Genomic DNA, 17,229 nt, shown 5'->3' with positions numbered 1-17,229 from the left:
CGATGGATATGGAAGTGGCGTGTTGGGGCCTGGGGGCTGCTCGTCTTCCCCTGCACCGTGCCCCCAGATGGTCCCCATGCAAAATCCAGGTGTGGCGTTGGCACCCCAGCTGTGTGCCGGGCAGTCTGTTGCAGGAGCCACAGGCCTCGGGCTGTTGGGCCACAGGGTTCCCAAGCGGGCAGGTCAGGACTGAGAGGGTGAGGCCTTTCCCCGTGTCCAGGGCCCAGACTGAATGCCGGCTGGAGGCCCATCTGCTCACCGCCCACCCCCCAGCCCCTGCCCTCACATCAGCCCCCAGGGCTGAGCTCAGATGTTTGATGCCCAGGCTCCCCGGCAGCCCAGCCCGTTCCCAATCTTCCGTGGTCACTGAAGGACTTGGAAGCAGGTTGCCCCCCAGAGACTGTTGTTCTCAAGAGCCCTGGGCAGGGGGCAGGGAGGACATGCACAGGGCCGTGCTGGGGTGTGGTCACCAGGGCAGCCGGAGCAGCCTCCACAGTAAGTAAGAGCATCTCACCAAAAGCAGTGCGTTTCTCCAGCCGCCCTGGGAGCTGAGCTCAGGTCCTGGCGCAGGAAGCGCCAGCAGTGCATCTGTTACCTGTCACTAGGGGGTCGACTGTGGCCCAGTGTCACCTCTTATATCCTCCCCCTGTCCCCTTCCGGGGTTGCAACAGGACCCCTGCCAATCGGGTTCTCACTCCTCCCCATCCCCTACCCCTCCTCCGTGAGGGTGGAAGGAACACATTTTTAAAAAGGATGGAGCTTGGGCTTCCCTAGTGGCGCAGTGGTTAAGAATCCGCCTGCCAATGCAGGGGACACGGGTTCGAGCCCTGGTCCGGGAAGTTCCCACATGCTGCGGAGCAACTAGGCCCGTGAGCCACAACTACTGAGCCTGAGCTCTAGAGCCCGTGAGCCACAACTACTGAAGCCCACACACCTGGAGCCCGTGCTCCGCAACAAGAGCCACTGCACTGAGAAGCCCGCGCACCACAATGAAGAGTAGCTGCTGCTCACTGCAACTAGAGAAAGCCCGCGCATAGCAACGAACACCCAACACAGCCAAAAATAAAATTATTTATTTATTTTAAAAAATTGATGAAACAAGCGTCTATCCAGGGATGAATCGATACAAAAAATCTAGTCCCTCCACACGCGGGAGCATCACTCTGCCATGAAAAGGAGAGAAGCACTGACACTCGTTTACAACGTGGATGTACCTTGAGAGCACGATGCTCAGTGAGAGAAGCCAGACACAGAAGCACGCTGTGACGTTAATTGTAGGTGTCAACTTGACCGGGCTGAGGAACATCTGGATAGCTGGTAAAACATTTCTGGGTGTGTCTGTGCAGATGTTTCTGGAAGAGATTAGCATTTGATTCAGTAGACTGAGAGATCCGCCCTCACCCATTTGGGTGTCATCTGACCCATTGGGCCCAAGTAGAACAAAAAGGCAGCAGAAGGGCAAGTTCCTTCTCTCTTCTTGAGCTGGGACATCCCTCTCTTCCTGCCCTGGAGCTCCTGGTTCTCACGCCCTTGGCCTCGGACTGAATCACACACAGCCCTCCATAATTGTGTGGCCAATTCCTATGATAAACCTCTGCTATGCTCTGTTTCTCTGGAGAACCCTGACTGCTGTGGCCAACAGTGTCTGATTCCGTGCATGTGAAATGTCAGGAGAAGGTAAATCTGTAGATGAGTGGTTGTCAGAGCTGGGGCTGTAGGGGGCTTGGGGGTAATGGCGCAAGTGTACGGGGTTTCATTTTCTGGCTGATGATCATTTTTTTCTTTTGGCCACACCGCCCGGCTTGCGGGATCTATCTTATTTCCCCAGCCAGGGATTGAACCCAGGCCCTCAGCAGTGAAAGTGCCAAGTCCTAATCACTGGACCACCAGGGAATTCCTGATAATGTTCTAGAATTGATGGTGGTAATGACTGCACAACTCTTGAATTTACTTAAAAAAACACTGAATTGTGTACTTCTAAAGGGTGCACCTTAATATGTGTGCATTATATCTCAAATTTTAAAAATAAAACAATATCGGGGGGCTTCCCTGGTGGCGCAGTGGTTAAGAATCCGCCTGCCAGTGCAGGGGACACAGGTTCAAGCCCTGGTCCGGGAAGATCCCACATGCCGCGGAGCAGCTAAGCCTGTGTGCCACAACTACAGAGCCTGCGCTCTAGAGCCTGCGAGCCACAACTACTGAAGCCCGCGCGCCTAGAGCCCATGGTTCACAACAAGAGAAGCCCCTGCAATGAGAAGGCCGCGCAGCACAACAAAGAGTAGCCCCCACTCACCGCAACTAGAGAAACCCCGCGCACAGCAACAAAGGCCCAACTCAGCCAAAAATAAATAAATTTATCAAAAAAATATATATATATCAGGGGTTCAGGGAACCTGGCGTCTGTGCACAGATCCTGGCCGGCCCTAGAGGTGTGGGGAGCCAGCTTGGCGGGAGACAGAGGGTCCCTGACAGCCTTGGGTAGAGCAGGCAGCCCACACGGGCCCACGAAGGAGCCTGGATGCACAGCTGCCTGGCCGGGAGTCTTTAAAAAATGACAAAAATTAACTTAGGCCGAGTGCAAGAAACTCGTTCCACAAGGGAGTACAAAGCGATTCCGTGGACTTCCCTGGCGGTCCAGTGGTTAGGACTCCAAGCTTCTACTGCAGGGGGCACAGGTTCGATCCCAGGTCAGGGACATTCCATGTGCCGCGGTACAGCCAAAAAGGGGAAAAAAAAAAATCGATTCTGTTTACGTGAAGCCCCAGAGGAGGCAAAACTGGTCCAGGTGACCAACAGAGAGGGGAGAGCCAACTGGGTCCTGCAGCCGCTCATCTGGGCAGGAAGAGCTTACGCACAGGGCAGTGAAAGCTGGTGCCTTTTATTGCGTGTAAATTTTATTTCAAACCCAACCCAATTCACAAAAGTAACCACGAGCCCACCCCAAAATCAACTGCCACAAGCACATTTTAATAACTGGAGGGGGGAGACTGAAAGTGGAAATGGTGCAGGGAAGGCAGTTTTGTCGTTTTATATTCTTTGGCAACAAAGTTCTTTTCCTTGACTATTATTTTCTCAAAACATGACCTTGGATGAGGCACCACTGCCACCCCGCCTTGGGCAGTGCCGGTGGGGTGCTCAGCAGCCGAGATCAGACCCAGGCCCCCACCGAGCCTCACTGGCCATGGTGTTTTCATCACAGTGCTGCCTCAACACGTTTAAAAACTAATATATGTGTAGCTAAAAAAAAAAAAAAAAAATCACTAAAATCCCCATCATGGAAAATAGCCATGCCCAGCCCCATGCTCCCCAGACCAGATCCCCTTTCAGAAGTTTTGGTGGCTTCTGGCATTTTCCTCCGTGTCTCTAAAGTTATTTATGATGCTTCTCCCCTTCCTCCTTTTTTAGAAATTTATTTATTTATTTTTGGCTGCCTTGGGTCTTCATTGCTGCGCGCAGGCTTTCTCTAGTTGCGGCGAGCGGGGGCTACTACTCTTCGTTGCAGTGCGCGGGCTTCTCATTGCGGTGGCTTCTCTTGTTTCAGAGCACAGGCTCTAGGCGCAGGGGCTCAGTTGTTGTGGCTCTTAGGTTCTAGAGCGCAGGCTCAGTAGTTGTGGCGAACCGGCTTAGTTGCTCTGCGGCATGTGGGATCTTTCCCCACCAGGGCTGGAATCGGTGTCCCCTGCATTGGCAGGCGGATTCTTAACCACTGCGACACCAGGGAAGTCCCTGAACATAAGTTATGATGAAGTAATTAATACTTCCGAGCAAGCATTCAAGCACACAGAAGAGAAATCCAAGACCTTAAGAGAGTAAGTGGGGTCCCTTAAGAGAGTAAGTGGGGTCCCTTAAGAGAGGGGGAGGGGCACCTGCCAGGGAAGACAGTTCGTGAAGAGAGGTGACGAACTCTGGGCCATCCAGTCGTGGACAGCTGTGGCCGAAGGACTCCATGGGGTGGGGGGCAGGTACCCAGGTTGGGTGAGGATGGCAGTGGATCAGGTGAGAGGTCAGTGCTGGGCAAAAGGGGCGGGCTGCCCCCTCTCCCACCCAAAGAGCCCATGCAATTGGCCTGAGGTCCCGCAGCCAAGCAGGGACTAGGGCCCGGGTCCCCTCGGAGGCCCGGTAGGACAACCTGGGTGGGGTCGATCCCAGCCCATCCATTCACCAAAAGAAATCCCACAAGGGGGAACCGTACGGCTCCTTCGCCCCAAAAGAAAAAAGAAGGCCCCGAAAGGCCGCTGGAGGAAGGGCCACCGGGACAGGCTGGCTTTACGCGTGGGCACGCTGGGCTGCTCTCTGAGCATTAGAGGGCGGTGCTCACGTCCGAGGGCTCTGGCGGGTAGAAAACAGCCCAAGCCGGGAAGCACCACCACGTGGCGCGATCTCGGCTCGGGGCACACTCCCGGGATGGAGGATATGGGTGCCCGTGACCTCCCGGGGGGGCCCTAGGGGCCAGGTGCGTGCGGGGATCGCGCGGGGGAAGGGGGACAGAGTCTGGAGGCCAGCCCCGGCGCTAGGAGCCTCGGGGGAGGGACACCAGCCCAGAGGCGAGTACTGGGGCGGGGCGCCTTCGCGCCCCCAGGGCCCGGGCCGCCTCGGGCACCTACCTGCGGCCGCACCCGCACGTGCCACCGCGCCCGGCCCGCCCCAAAGCCCGTGGTGGGGGTGGCCGCGCCACGTGACCGCCCGGCCCGCCCCGCGCCTGCGCCCTGCCTGGCGCCCCATTGTTGGCGGCAGCCGCGTCACGGGGGCGGGGCCGGGGCGGGGCGGCCGGCGGCCGGAGGGAGGCGGCGGGAGGGCGGAGGGAAGGAGCGTCCGCGCCGCCGCCGCCGCGCCGCCGCCGCCGCCGAGAAGCCGCCACCGCCGCCACCTAGAAGCAAGCCGAGCCGCGCCGCGCCGCCGCCGCCCGCGCCCGAGCAGCCCCGCCGCCGCCCCGCCCCGCCGCTGGATGCCGGCGGCCGGCGGCCGAGCTCCCAGAGGCGGAGGGCGGCGGCGCGGGCGGCGGCGGCGGGGGCGGCCGGCGGCCGAGAGGCGGGAGCGCGGGCCCGAGCGCTAGCGCCGCCATGCCCAGCTCCACCGGACAGCCCGACGGCGGCGGGGACAAGCGCAGCGGCGGACCCGGGGCGGCGGTCGGGGAGGATCCCAGCCCGGGCCCCCCGCCGCCGCCCCCGCCGCCCCCGCCGCCCCCGCCCGAGGGCGCCGAGGAGGCCGCGCCCGCGCCCCGGCCGCCACCCGAGCCCGACGACGCGGCCGCCGCTCTGCGCTTGGCCCTGGACCAGCTCTCGGGGCTCGGTCTAGGGGGCGCGGGCGACCAGGACGAGGAGGGGGCGGCCGCGGGCGGCGCAGACTGCGGGGCCGCGGCGGAGCCCGCGCCCCCCGACGGGCCCGAGGCGGGCGCGCCCGGGGTGGCCGTGGCCCCCAGACCGCTGCCGCTGCTGGAGCCCGACGTGAGCCCCCCGCCGCCGCCTCGGCCGTCGCCGCCCGACGTGTTCGCGGGCTTCGCGCCCCACCCCGCGGCCCTGGGTCCCCCGACGCTGCTGGCTGAGCAGATGAGCGTGATCGGCAGCCGCAAGAAGAGCGTGAACATGACCGAGTGCGTGCCCGTGCCCAGCTCCGAGCACGTCGCCGAGATCGTGGGTCGCCAGGGTGAGTGGCCGCCGTCGGGGGCGCCTCCCCGGGGGGGTCCCCGCGCGGCTCGCCCCGGGAGAGACCACCCAGCCCAGCCCGCGGCTGGACACCAGACCCCGGCCACGCCCCGCGTGGGCTCGGGCCTCGGTGGCTGCCTGTGTGCCTTTGTCCTGCCGCTGGCCGCGGGAGAAAGTTGGGCGCAGCCCGCGCTCCTCCCCTCGGCGCTCCGGCCCCGCTGCCGCCTTTGTCTGGGCGCCTGCAGCCGGGAAAGGCCCCTGCGTGCAGCTTACTTCCCGGGCCCTGGGCCGCCAGCGGTGGCATCCCAGGGATAAGGAGGCCGGGCTGGGCAGTGCCCGCTCCATACCCAAAACTGGCACGGGGCGGGTTCGCTCGGGTTTGGGGGGTCGCTGGGGCTGGGGGCGCGGGCGCTCCAGCAGTGTCAAGATATAACTTTGGCGGCACAAAGAGGGTGCATCGAGACTTGCCAGCCTGGGCACCCTGCTGGGGATGGGGAGCAGGACAGGATGAGAGAGGATCCCCACCGGGCTCTCAGCCCCCAGTCAGGGATTTGGGGGATGCACAAGGACCCCCCCCGTAAAAGCTGCTTTTGGAGTCCGGCCCCACAGCCCTCCCCTGGCCAGGTGGCCAGCAGCAGACCCAGGGTGTGCGGTACCCGAGCGGCATTGTCGGAGTGTCCCTGTGGCTGCCCCATTGTTCTCTTTGTTAGAGAGCCAGGCTGAGATTTGCAGGGTGACATCAGGCCGGCGGCCGCTCATTGGCCCTTTAGCTGCGGGGCGGGCGGGCTGGCGGGTGGTGGGCAGTGCCCGGCCCAGCACACACCCACCCACCCCGTTAGCTGCCTGCCCACCAGCCTCAACTTTCCTGCCTTCCTGCCCGCATCTCCGGGCTCCCTGCTGCTCAGCCAGGTTCTAGAACTTGGGGTGGGGCCTTGGGCGGGGCTTGAGGTGGGGCTAGGGGTCCCTGCCTGTGGATCCTTGGTAACAGGAGCTAGAGAAGGGTGTGGGGGGCTTGAGTCTCAAGGTGACCTGTCGCCCTAACTGCCACGAGCAGAGGACCACAGGGATGCCCTGGACACCGCTCTCTACTAGTGCCGGGTGGGTGGGGCCATGGGGTGGCAAGCCCTCTGGCTTTGGGCACAGGTACATTCAGTCATTCATTTGTCCTCCCCATGTGTGGACACAGGGAGGACCAGCCGTGGTGCTGGGCCCAGGGACCCGCTGTTAGGAATGGGAGCCGGGGGGAGGGGGACCCGTAAACCGTTCTCTGGGCCCTGCGGTTACCGGCAGGCACCACAAGACCACGACCGGACGTTTCCCATTTGCCACCCAGTGGCCTCCTTCCTATTCACGACACCACCCCCTGCCGCCCCTGTCCCCAGTAACCTCGCTGGGACCTGTAACAAGACAGCTGCTTCCCTGCTGAGTGTCCAGGAGCCTGTGGAGACCGAGGCTGGGGGCTGTCACCCGAGGTCATGAGACTGATCCACCCGGTGGTGGATCCTGAGGACAAGTCCCATGTGAATGCGTGCGTCAGCCCCCCGGGGGTGCGGGCCGCAAGCAAGGGGCACCGATCCCTGGCCTACATGCTGAGCAGTCTGGTGGCTGGGTCGCCAGGCTCCACACTGACCTCTGGTACCGCGTGTCCCTTTGGTACCCGCTGGTACCCAGGGTATCAGCCTGGGTTCCTGCGGATGGCAGACAGCAAGGCAGGCTCTAGGGGTCCCTGGGCCCTGACAGCTCTCCCTGCAGACTAGGGTGGCCCTGTGACTCTGAGCACAAGAGCCCCTCTCTGTGACAGGGGGAGAGCACCTCCCTTGTTGTGAGGCTTCTCAAGCAAGATGCTGGTTCTTATCCCAGCACCGGGCCGGCACACTGTAGCCACCCCATGAGTGGGGTGCAGGGCACCAGGGAGGGGAGTACAAATGCCAGGACAGGTTGGCAGCTGCAGCAGCCCTTGTATCTCCCCACTCTAGAAGCATCTGTGGCTCCCAGCTTCTGCCACCAGTTCTCAAGCACAGCCTGGAAGACTCTGTGCCCTTCCTCCGGTTACCCACCCCCCTGTCCACCCTGTGGGTCCCTGGACATGGAACCTGTCCCTTCTTACTGCTCTGCTGTCCCTAGGGCAGGGGGCATGGCCTACCCTGAACTTATTCTTTTCTGTCTGACCCCAGGCCCACTGCCAGCCCCTTCTCCGGAGTGCAGGGTCAGGGGGTTCACCTGCCCGACCTCCTGTGCTGATGAGAGCCACAGACCTGGACTCACCCTTTCCTGGACACCCCCTTGCTGATCTGTGAGCCTCAGTTTTCTCAGCCCTGAAATGGGTCCACGCACCTTCTGGGCACAGGCAGGAGATTATAGCCCCTGCGTTGCTCTCTCCCGTAGGCTGAGGGGCCCAGAAGGTGCCCTGGACCCACTGAGAGGCAGCCTCAACCTGCCCCGAGGTGTCCCCCAGAGAGGATCCTGCAGCCTCGGGTCACAGATGGGCAGGGAGAGGCTGCAGGAGCGGAGGTGCCGCCAGAGCTGGTTAGCAGGGCCCAGATATGAACCCTAGTCTCCTGGCTCTTCCTGCCCTGCAGGGAGCAGGGTTGAGTCAGGAGAGAACCTTCCACCTTCCAAAGCTCCAGGGTTGGGGGTGGTGGGGAGGTGGCCTCCTTCCACAAACAGGAAAAGTGGAAACTCAGAAGGGCCAGTGGAGAGCCTGTCACCCCAGCTGGTCATCAGATGTCAGGGGGCTAGTGCCCAGTTCCTTCTGAGACCCTCCCCTGCGCCCCCCGCCTTGCTGCCTTTGCCCCAGTTGGCAGAATGGCCGTGGGTGGGGTGGCCGGGGTTGGGTCTTCAGAGCCAGGCCTGAGTCTGCAGCACACTGGGCTCACGGCCGGGAGCGAGTGACCTGCCAGCCAGCCAGGGTCCCTTCCATCATCCCTCGCTCGCTGTTCTCTCCCTTGTGCGGGGCCCCACCCCTGTGGGACACTGCAGGCCTGTCGGGGGCCCCTTCCTTGATGTTCTTACCTACCCACTGGGGGGGCGTAGGAAGGACGGGGCCCCCAGGTGGCAGGCCACACCCTTCCGTGCCTGCACGGGGCTTTCCCTGGCCCTGTTTCACAGGTGAGCCAGCTTTGCCCCCAGACACTGTACTGTGACCCAGCCTCGCCCTGGGGACAGCACCCCACTGGGTTGGGAGCAGCAGTATATCAGGCTGACTTGTCCCAGCCCTGGCCTGCTGGAACTCTGTCCCTGCTGTCCCCTTAGCCAGCGGTACTCCCCCGGGCACGCAGCCTCCTTCCCAGGGCGGCCCCTCAGCTCCCCACACACGGCCTTGAGGTTCCCTTGATAAGTGTGGCCTGTGGTCACCCACGTGGGCTCCTTTGGGGCAGAGCCCGTGTGGCCTGGTTCCCTGAGTGCCCAGTGCAGGGGTGCCTGGACCCCAGTACAGGGTCACGAGCAATGGGAAGCAGGGCTGCCTGCATCTAGGCTCCCCGTGGGGACCCTTGACCCTGCCCCACTGGGGGAGGGTCTGGCTGCCACAGGGTGGGGCCTGCTGGGGCCTGGGGCAGTCAGCCACCTTCCTTGGTTCTCTGAGTTGGAATCCTGGGGCAGGGCCCGGGAAGCTGCATTTCTGCTGCACCCACCAGTTGGCGGTAGCCCCCAGGGTCACTCCTGGAGACCCAGTTTCCTAGCTTGTGCAGTTCCACCCCTCACCAAGCTCTGCCACCTCTCAGGGTCTTAGCGTGGGTGGGGTTTGGGGGATAGTGGATATCACAGCTGAAGTCTGGATGGTTAACTGGGCTCTACTTGGCCACTGAGGCCTCCATCCAAGGCTGCTCTCTGGGTCAGGGCAGGATGGGGGCCAGCAAGCGGGAAGTTGCAGGTTCCTTCCCCAGCCCTGACCTGCCCCGGGGTCCCTTCCCCACCAAGGCTCCCCCATGAGGACAGGCACCGGTCTGGGGCCACTCTCCAGTCTGTGGCTGGTTGGGTCCTGCCCCAAACCTGTGAGGCTGGGTGTGTGTGTTTCTGCCCTCCTTTGGCAGGTGAGGAAACTGAGGCATGGGATGGTCCCTTGAGTGCCCAGGGCAATCCCCAGTCCGCCGGCCCTTACAGCACAGTCCCCCAGCCTCGGGGAGTCCAGAAAGTCAGACTTAGGGTGTGAGGAGAAACTCTGAGAAGTGTGTGCTGGGCCCAGCATAGTCAGGGCGGGTTTCCCGGAAGAGGGGGTGCCGGGCTGTGATGTGATGCAAAGAAGGGAGAGGACGGTGGGGTGCAGCAGTGAGGATGACGTGACAGATGGGAAAGGTCAGGCACGGGAACTGCAGGAGGGGCCTCAGGCAGGAGTGGAAGCAGCCCAGGTCAGGGTGCCTTTGGGGTTGCCAGTGAGGCCATGCAGCCACCAACGGGGAGGACGCCGGGTGCAGAGGGGATGGCTGGGGGCCAGGAGGCGAGGCCGGGAGATGGGAGGAAAGCAGTGTCTCCCTGGGAGATTTCAGACCTCCACTCAGCTGGCCCCCTTTTATTCAGCTGTGGGTGGGGGGCTGCTGCCCTCTTTGCGCTGGGGGTGAAGCTGCCCCCCGCCCAGGCCCCGTGTCTCTGACTTCCTTGGCTGCAGGCAGACAGCTCGTCCCGCTAACTTTATATTTTCCCTCGCTGAGAAGTTAGCCACGCTGTTATTCCGCTCAATGCCACCCTCTGTTTGCACTGAAACAATATCCCTGTGTCCCTCTGGCCTCCCCAGAACTTGAGGGTGGGAGGTTCTCCCAGACTCCTGGGCCCAGACTCAAGATGTGTCAGAAGGCCCCTGGGCAGGGGTGTGGGTGTCAGGGCCCCGGGCCGGCCACACCTGGTGTTTAGATGTCTCAGGCAGCTTCCAGTCGACCTCAGGAGGGCCGCCTAGGTGGTGGGAGAGGCGCCCAGTCAAAGAACCTGCTCGACTGACCCTCTCCCCCACGGACACCCTGGCCCCTTTCCGCAGGGTCAGCCCCCTAGCCCAGCCCAGCCCAGGCAGCAAAGATGAAGCCACAAGGCCGTGTCCCCGAGCTTCCCTTCAGAGGCTGGGACCACTGAGGGCCTTTGGAGGCGTCCTGATACGGGGCCCAGGATCTGCTCTTGGGGGAGGGTCACATGGTCAGGAAGAAGTCATAGGCCATCTCCACAATCCGAGCCTCAGTTTCCCCTCCTGTCAGGGAGTTGGTGTCAGAGGGTCTGAATTAGTGTCCTAGGTCTGGTACAATGAGCTGGATGGCTTGAAACTATAGAAATGAACCCTCACAGTTCTGCAGGGTGGAAATCAGGGTGTGGGCAGGACCATTCTCCCTCCAGGGGAGAATCTGTTCCCGCCTCTCCCCAGGCTTCTGGTGGTGCTGACAGGCCTTGGCGTTCCTGGGCTTGTGTCCGTCTCACTCCAACCCTGGGCTCCGTCTTCACAGGGCCATCTTCTCTTGTGTCTCTACGTGTCCCTCCTCTGTAGTGACGCTGGTCATTGGATTCAGGGCCACCCTAATCCAGCCTGACCTCACCCTAACCAATTACATCTGCAAAGACTTTTATTTCCAAATGAGGTCACATTCTGACATTCCAGGTAGACATGGGTTTGGGGGGGACACCTTTCAACCTAAAACAGGGTCCCTCCTTGCCTTTGGGACAATCCCCCTGTTACAGAGCAGGGGCTTGCGGGACCAGAGTGGACACTGAGGCCCAAGGTTGGAGGGAGGGATGCCGACTACCTGAGATCACAGCCCGAAGGTGGGGCCTCCTAACCCAGCGCACCGGCTGGCCCCAGTAGCTGCCGCCCAGGAGGGGGCTGTCCAGGGGAGGAGTCCCTGCCCTCACTGCGTCTCCCCTTCCCCCACCGCAGGGTGCAAGATCAAGGCTCTGCGTGCCAAGACGAACACATACATCAAGACGCCAGTGCGTGGGGAGGAGCCGGTCTTTATCGTGACCGGCCGCAAGGAGGACGTGGAGATGGCCAAGCGTGAGATCCTGTCGGCCGCCGAGCACTTCTCCGTGATCCGCGCCACGCGCAGCAAGGCGGGCGGGCTGCCCGGTACCGCGCAGGGCCCGCCCAACCTGCCGGGACAGACCACCATCCAGGTGCGCGTGCCCTACCGCGTGGTGGGGCTGGTGGTGGGCCCCAAGGGCGCCACCATCAAGCGCATCCAGCAACGGACGCACACGTACATCGTGACGCCCGGGCGCGACAAGGAGCCGGTGTTCGCTGTGACGGGCATGCCCGAGAACGTGGACCGGGCGCGCGAGGAGATCGAGGCCCACATCACGCTGCGCACAGGCGCCTTCACTGACACCGGCCCCGACAGCGACTTCCACTCCAACGGCACCGACGTCTGCCTGGACCTGCTCGGGGCGGCCGCGGGCCTCTGGGCCAAGGCCCCCAACCCGGGCCGCCGGCCCCCTGCGCCCACGGCCGGCCTCCGGGGGGACGCTGCTCTGGGCACCCCGGGGGGCCCCGAGGCCTTCTATGCGGGCGGCCGAGGGGGGCCGACCATGCCGGTGCCAGACGCGGACCCCACCAGTCCCTACGGCACCTCCAGCAATGGAGGCTTCACCTTCAGTGGGGACGGTCCAGGGGCCGCCGCGGGGCCACCCGCCCCCGAGGACTGCGACTTCGGCTTCGACTTCCTGGCGCTGGACCTGACCGTGCCCACCGCGACCACCATCTGGGCACCTTTTGAGCGGGCCCCGCCCCTGCCCGCCTTCAGCAGCTGCGCGGCCATCAACGGGGCCCCCGCACCGCCCATCCCGGGCGCCAGGCGCAGCAGCGGGGCCGGCACACCGCGACACTCTCCCACGCTGCCTGAGCCTGGCGGCCTGAGCCTGGATCTCCCGCTGGCCCGCCGCGCTGCACCCGACCCGGTGGGCGCCCTGCCCTGGCGGCCCCCGCAGGGCTCCCTGGCATCCTTCTCGAGCAGCGCCAGCTTCTCCACGGCCACCTCGCTGCCTGGCAGCTCCTCGGCGTCCTCGTGCTCCGCGCTGGACTCAAGTGCCTCGGAGAGCGGCCGCAAGCCCCAGGCGGCCCCGGCCCCCAACGCCCCCGCCTCCACGGCCCTGGTGCGGGAGTGCGTTGTGTGTGCAGAGGGCGAGGTGATGGCCGCGCTGGTGCCCTGTGGCCACAACCTCTTCTGCATGGACTGCGCTGTCCGCATCTGCGGCAAGAGCGAGCCCGAGTGCCCGGCCTGCCGCACGCCTGCCACCCAGGCCATTCATATCTTTTCCTAGCCGGTCACCTCGCCGCGCCCGCGGCCCCCAGGGCCGTCCACGGACGCGGGGTGGGTGCGCAGGGCCGCGTGGGGAGGAAGGGGAGGGGGCGGGCGGGGGGAGCGGCGGGCTGGCCAGTGTTTACAGACGAGCTTTAACTCCAGTCCCAAGCGTGGAGACGGCGACCCGGCGGCCCAGCAACACCTCAGTTCTTAACAAATGACAGTATTGAGTCGACAGGTTAAAATAAACCAGAGAGAAAAGGCCTGCTTGCACTTTTTATTTAAGACACCCCCCCCTCCCCAGGGTGATCTTTTTAAGGAAAAAAAAAAAAACACGATTTTTACAACTCTCCCGGTTGTCCTTTTGTACGTAGCTGATATCGATTTGACAGTGTTTGTTTTCCCACGGCCTCGACCTCTGCAGAAACTTCCAGGAGGACGGCTCCCTTTTTGGGGCCAACTGGTTACCCTTTAGTATGTAAGCCGCGCGCAGGCTGGAGGGGGGCGGGGGGAGGGGGCGTCCAGAACTTACTTTTTTTTTTTTTTTTTTTTAATCCCTTTCTGCTGTGGTTTCTGTTGACCGTTTTTTAATTTTTTTGTTTTTTTAAACTTTTACTTTTTACCTCTTGTGTATATGTAGGGAATTTATAGGGAAATATGTACTTTATGGAATAAATTTTAAGAAAACTAAAATATATTTTATTTTAAATAAAGTAATGGACCTTTAATCTTACACAGCTAAATTACTGATTATATATTTGCTGAGCTGACCTAAGGGTTCAGAAAATTGTATCAAGAGTTTTATTTTTTGACTTCAAAGCCTTCTTAATAAAGTCTTTTTACTACACGTGAGCCCTTGGCCTGGTGTGGGGTTGGTGGGCATGGGGGAGGGGTGGGGGTGGAGGGCTCAGATCCAGCCCCTCCCCCCCTAGTCTTCCAGATACAAGAGTTAGGGTTCAGGATACCCCAGTTCCAGGCTTTTCCACAAGCCAGGTGCTGTCGTCATCGCGGCTACACCGAAAGGTGGTCCAGCCAGGTCCCCTTTTCCTGAGGCTCAGGACCTGACATCCCAGGGGACAACCAGCCATGGGGATGGCTATGACCCATGTGGAGGGGATGGTGCCAGGTGGTCGCTTCCTAGGGCATCGGCCCGCCTCCGTGGTGTGTGTGGGACTCCCATCTCCAGTAGGATGGGGTCCACCTGACATTGTACACACGGGAAAACTGAGGTCTGCAAACCTTCCTCCCAGGATGACTCCTAACACCTCCCAGTCCCCTAAGGACATCTGAGTGATGAGCCACAGGTGTCCCCCTGTCACCTAGTTGAGAGCAGAGGACCATGGCCCATGGGGCTGCTGAACACATTTCTTCAGGATTGGGATTGGCCTGGAGTCGACTGGGGGACCATGGGTTGGACCGTGGTCAGCTGGCAGTTGCCACAAAAGTTCCAAAGGCGGGGAAGGAAGCGCTGGAGTGTGTGGAGGATGGGGTGTGGTGACAGGGAGGGGCCCAGGACTGCTCCAGGGACAAACCCAGGGGCCAGGTGACCACAGGCTGCTGGCTTGAGGAATGGGCAATGAGGGGTCTGGGGGCACAGCGCACTAGGAAAGCCAGGAGGCATAGCAGAGCAGCCTGGAGGGCTTCCAGGAGGAGGCCAGGGACTTGGGACGACAGGAGCATCTGATGGGGCAACAGGGATGGAGAGGAAGTAGCCAGAGGTGGACAGGGCGCCCCACGAGCGAGTGACGGCCACATCAGATCCTCCAACTGAGAGTAGTAGCCCCAGGCTGCAGGGCCACAGGTGGGTCTCAGGAAGGGCCACATACACGCAGGGTTCCAGCCCAGCCCTGCTGGAATTTCCCTATCTGTAAAGTGGCCATACACCTGAGACTTCCCTGGCGGCCCCGTGGTTGCGACTCCATGCTTCCACTGCAGGTGGACGGGTTTGATCCCTGGTCGGGGAACTAAGATCCCGCACAGTGTGACTCAAAAACAAAAAGAAAAATGGGGATACACCTAGGTACAAGCAACCAGCTCTGTTGAGGCTCAGGGGGTGGAGTGCATTGATTCGTGGCCCCCAAAAGATACACCCCTGGAACCTGTGGATGGGAGCTTACAAAAGGGTATTTGAAGGGACTTCCCTGGTGGTGCAGTGGTTAAGAATCCGCCTGCCAATGCAGGGGACACGGGTTCAAGCCCTGGTCCGGGAAGATCCCACATGCCGCAGAGCAACTAAGCCCGTGCACCACAACTACTGAGCCTGTGCTCTAGAGCCTGTGAGCCACAACTACTGAGCCCACGTGCCACAGCTACTGAAGCCCGTGTGCCTAGAGCCCGTGCTCTGCAGCAAGAGAAGCTACTGCAATGAGAAGCCCGCGCACCGCAACGAAGAGCAGCTCCCACTTGCCGCAACTAGAGAAAGCCCGCATGCAGCAATGAAGACCCAACACAGCCAAAAATAAATAAATAAATAAATATATATTTTTAAAAAGGGTCTTTGCAGATATAATTAAGAATCTTGAGATGAGATCATCCTGAATTAGGGTGGCCCTAAATCTAATGTCCTTATAAGAGACGGAGGAGGAGACTCAGACCCAGTGGGTGAAGCTGTGTGAAGACGGAGGCAGAGGCTGGGGTGATCCAGCCTCAAGCCCAGGGATGCCTGAGGCCCCCACAAGCTGGAAGAGGCGGGAAGAATCCCTCCCCACCCCACCCCCGCCTGCCCTGCAGCCTTCAGAGGGATCGCGACCCTGCCACACCTTGGTCTCTGACTTCTGGTCTCCAGAACGTGGAGAACAAAAACCTGTTACTTTGTGGTAATTTGTTACAGTGCTTCGGGAAGCCAGTACGGGTGTGTGGGAGGGTGATGCTTAACCCGGGGCCGGCCCACACTTCAGCGGCGGAGCAGTTGTGGCGCCAGTGGCCCCAGCTGACCTGGAACGAAGTCAGGCCATAGAGGGTTACGGAGGCAGCAGGGACTTGGGGCATGGAGACCACCCCCCTGCAGTTTGGCCCCAAGAGCAAGAGGAAGAGCTGTGGCCGCCCCCCACCCCCGGCCAAGGGGTCTATGGTGGTGGGCGTGCGTCCTCAGGAAGGAGGTGGGACCTGGAGCCTGAGCGAGGGTCCTGACAGGGGTGGGCAGAAGGGGTGTTGGCCTGGTGTCTGTAAGGAATTGAGGGGCCTCTGGGGAGCTGCAGGGAGTGGGCTTGTCAGTTTGCTCCTGAAATAAGAGGAGAGAAGGGCCCCGAAGGGCCCAGGTGCCCAGGAGCTTGGCAGGGGATCATGGAGATTGGGTGGCTGAAGGACCCACCAAGGGAGGGTCAGGCCCAGGGCAGAAGCCCAAATCCAGACCAGCCAAAGCCAGACCCCTGGAGGGGTTTCTGAAGATGCAATGGTTAACAGGGTGGTCCCCCAACCATGGGCAGGGCTGTCACCTATGCTGGTCTGAGGAAGTGTTGTCCCAGGACTTTCCAGAAACACCTGAGGAGTCTGCTTACTGCTGGGTACAGGGTTGTGAATATTGTAAGTGTGAGGCCAGAGACACTGCAACCCTCGGGGAGAGAGATGGCCAGGCCAGGGTGAATTCCTTACCTTGCCGTTTGAGGCCCTGGATGCAGCCCTGCCTGAGGGTCATGTGTCCCAACCTCTCAGTTATAGGCACCAATAAGCTCTTCTTTGTTTCAGCCACTGTGAGCTGGAATAACTGAAACTCACAACCACCCACAGGGACCACATTCTCAGTCAGGGAGCTGGAAAGCATTTCCGGGGGGTGGGGAGGAGGGGAAGCAAGTCAAGTGGGCGCCCAGCTCCCTCATGCCGAGGACTGGCCAGTGTCCTGAGTGCAAGCTCTCGTCCCCCTTGGCAATTGGCTCTCTTGGTTCACAGGTCCAGCACATCAGGGTGACCCTGGTCCAGTGTCTTGTCCCGGCATGACATGGGTCACCATCTCCCCAGCCTCCAACATCTCTGTCCTCACTGCCCAGCAGTTGAGCGAATGTTCCATATTTTAGAGTTTTGGTCATGGCAGAACCCCACTCTAGTAAGAATTTCTGTGTAGGTGAAAATCTGGCCTGCCTCTGCCACAAAGAGCAGTGGGCTCAGATCATGGTGTCCCCTTGCCAAAGCTCCTCAAATTCCCCCAAAAAGAGGCCGACAGCAGGCTGCAGAGTCAAGTTTACTTTAATGAAAAAAGAACAAATCCAAACACAAGTCTGGGTTGAACAGTCACGCCATGAGGCAAGGACCCCCACCTCCTATACCCCCTGCATGCTCCCCCAGCTGTCCCCAAGGACGTCCCCTCTGGGGAAGCAAGAGGGACAGAAATGGAGCTTGGGTCCTAGGCATCAACATGCAGAGGTCCACCTTGACCCTCAGGGAAG

At 61.3% G+C, this 17,229-nt stretch overlaps 1 protein-coding gene across 1 annotated transcript; it reads left to right on the top strand.

Moving 5' to 3' along the window:
- Positions 1–5,003: 5,003 nt before the first annotated feature.
- On the top strand, positions 5,004–13,030 carry MEX3D (mex-3 RNA binding family member D). Its single transcript, XM_082622103.1, has 2 exons — positions 5,004–5,643; positions 11,491–13,030. Exons 1-2 carry the CDS (start codon positions 5,061–5,063, stop codon positions 12,867–12,869), a joined length of 1,962 nt encoding a protein of 653 aa, XP_082478229.1. The 5' UTR covers positions 5,004–5,060; the 3' UTR covers positions 12,870–13,030.
- Positions 13,031–17,229: the final 4,199 nt, after the last annotated feature.

Source organism: Mesoplodon mirus, assembly GCF_964341445.2.
Source record: "Mesoplodon mirus genome assembly, chromosome: 5".
NCBI lineage: Eukaryota > Metazoa > Chordata > Mammalia > Artiodactyla > Ziphiidae > Mesoplodon > Mesoplodon mirus.
This window is presented reverse-complemented; position numbering and strand designations above follow the sequence as displayed.